This window comes from Pundamilia nyererei, unplaced genomic scaffold (genome assembly GCF_000239375.1).
Source record: "Pundamilia nyererei isolate P.nyererei 1_Seehausen unplaced genomic scaffold, PunNye1.0 scaffold00236, whole genome shotgun sequence".
NCBI classification, from domain to species: domain Eukaryota; kingdom Metazoa; phylum Chordata; class Actinopteri; order Cichliformes; family Cichlidae; genus Pundamilia; species Pundamilia nyererei.
In genome coordinates this window covers 862566-865311 of record NW_005187637.1, presented here as the reverse complement: position 1 = coordinate 865311, position 2746 = coordinate 862566, and the positions used below count along the sequence as shown (strand labels likewise).

Here is a 2746-nt window from a genome sequence, read left to right as displayed (position 1 = left end):
TTAACTTTATTAATCCCTCGAGAGGGTTCCTCTGGGGTTTTCACACAGCTGAATAAATGTCAAACAGAAAATGATTAAACAGAAGTGTGAGATGGTCGAGAGTTTACGTCAGTGCCCGGTTATATTTTAGATAGCAAGGAGCAGACAGCAGAGTTTCACTCCACCGAGGGAGCCTGTGATGTGGGTCCTCAGGTGGAAGCAGCCTCTGAATTTGGACACCCCCGCTATTTCCGGGCCTGCCAATAATAGCGGTGACATTTAACGTATTTTATCCGATAAATAAACCCTGTAAAATGTATTTAAACCCCCCCAACAGCCCTTTTGAATGTCTCCCTATGGCCACAACACGCTCTTGGAGCACTTTTTTGCCACATGTATCGCAAACCACGTCTTAGCTGTTTGTGGAGGTAAAATAAATCCACACATGACTTCAATTACGCTCAGCCATTGTTGTGAGTGCGCACGCCAAGGGGCTGCGAGACAAATCCGAATGTTATAGTTACTTTCCACTGTGTTCCTGTTAATGATAAACTACAAATTTACTCTAAATTACTAAAATATCGATATTTTAATGTGAGAATCAATTCTAGAACATAAATGATTGGTATCGGAGGAATCGATATTTCAGGATCGATCCGCACATCACTAGTGTTTTAGTGCCGCACATCACTAGTGTTTTAGTGCACGGACAGCCTACAGAGAGCAGTTATGCTGAACCGAAGTACTCGTATTTTTGTATTTGCAGGTGAGCACAAGTAGTGTGAGGACGTTGGAGGAAGGTGAATGAATGTAAACATGCTGCTAATGTTGGAGTTTGTGATTTAAATGATGTCACATTTTTCTAACTTTATGCTCCCAACGTTTGGGCAAGTTTTACTGAGTAAATATTTAACTCGTCCACTTTAGGTCAGTGTTATTGCTGGAATTAATGATTAAATCTGTGGCTTAAATCCCTTGTTCACAACTTCAAGTGTATGTCAGTTGGTAGGAGTGATCCTAGAAGGTAAGTAAGCTTCATAATCTTGTGTTACCAACAATCTGCTGTGTTTTTACTTTACAAACATTTGTAAAGGAATTAAACATGTTCTGTTTAAAATACAAATGTTACTGTGTGTCTGAATCAGTGTGGTGGAGGTGAAATGTTGTAATTTTGGTGTTTACAGATTCTACCAACGCTGCAGTGCACATGTCGTAATTAGTCATCCTTTTCGTACTGGCAGCTGACTGTTTTTGCACTTACTTGAATGAAGCAATTCAAATGAACTTTGAACTACATTTCTAAAAATTTACATCAAAGTCAGCTTTATTGTCAAAAACCATATGCACAGGTCATACACAGGAATTTGAAGTTTCAATGCTCCCACAGCCCTCGGTGTACACTAAAACAATATAAAGATTAAAATAAGTCTTATGTACGACACAATACAATACAAAACAGTGTCCAGCACAGTCAGAGTGCTTGTGGGCAAGAGTTCGTGTGCAAGTGGGGTGGGGGAGTCAGTGAGGGGCGATGGTGGAGGTTGAGAGTTTTGGTCTGGGAGGTGGGCAGGGTTAAGAGGGGAGAGGTGGATGCAGGTCTGTAGTTCTGTGTGTGAGAGTGGAGAGGGACAGAGCAGGGAGAGAATTCAGCATCCTGACAGCCTGATGGACGAAGCTGTCTCTCAGTCTGCTGGTTCTAGCCCAGAGGGTCTTCAGTCTCTTTCCTGATGGCAGCAAACTGAAGAAACTGTTGGACGGATGGTGGAGTCACCAGTAATGCACCTGACAGCTTCTCGGGTGAGGCGGATGCGGTAGATGTCCTGAAGGGAAGAAAGAGAATTGCCCATGATCCTCTCTGCTGCTCTCACTACTCATTGTAACTTTTTCAGAAGGGAGCCATACCACACAGTGATGCAGCTGGTGAGGATACTCTCAACGGTGCCTCTGTAGAAGGTGCTCGTAATGGGGTTTGAGGCTCTTGGTTTCCTCAGTTTGTGGAGGAAGTAGAGTGGTTGTTGGGCATTACTGATGGAACACTAAGTATACTTACTGTTACTACTTAGTAAAAACATGAATGCTGGAAGGTGAACACACCACAGTTGCAAAGGTATAAGGGTACTGGGTATACAAACTGTAGGATTGATTAGGTGTGCAGGATCAGACCAGCAACACTAAAATACCAAACAAAAATGACAAGATGAGCTACCGGTCAACCTGCCTTAAACCCTGACAACAGGACAGCAGGTGTGACCAAAAGAGGGTGCCCTATGAAATCTGTACTTACAAACTGAATCACAGCCTTTAACCGTCATGAAACATCCAGTTTGCCATTTTGGTCATTCGTTTTTAGGTCTAGAGAAAACATGAGAGACTTTTAAAACAAGTCATTCTCACAGATGGAGGTGCCGCTTCGACCAGAAATGTTTGACTTCCATGGAGTCTCCATGACCAACGTCATCACTGACAACTGGGACAACGTACAGGACTTCAAAGCAAGACCAGATGATATTCTTATCTCTACGTACCCTAAAGCAGGTACTGATGTGGTGTGTGCAAGAGTGTGGAGCTTATCTAATTATAAAATAACTTTTTTTGTTAAAAAATAATTTTAATGTTGGTGTCTGAGTTCATAGGATTCCCACTAAACGGTATACATGCACGAGTTCAGTGTAACCTGAAAAATACAAAAATGATGCTGAGTGTCTTAATTTGGGTTATGGAGCTTATATCTTCATAGTTTGGTATCCCACTGAACAATATGCATCTA

The 2746-nt window shown here is 42.1% G+C and overlaps 1 protein-coding gene and 1 pseudogene across 1 annotated transcript in view; one reads left to right on the top strand and one right to left on the bottom strand.

Annotated features, from left to right (window-relative positions):
- LOC102192657 (cytosolic sulfotransferase 3-like) overlaps positions 1 to 895 on the bottom strand; it is a 6243-nt pseudogene extending 5348 nt beyond the window's left edge.
- Positions 896 to 2375: 1480 nt separating this feature from the next.
- Positions 2376 to 2746, top strand: part of LOC102192359 (cytosolic sulfotransferase 3-like) — a 5010-nt gene continuing 4639 nt past the window's right edge. The window contains exon 1 of the mRNA XM_013914894.1: positions 2376 to 2525. Within this exon, the coding sequence (XP_013770348.1) occupies positions 2376 to 2525 (150 nt within the window). The remainder of the gene's footprint in view (positions 2526 to 2746) is intronic.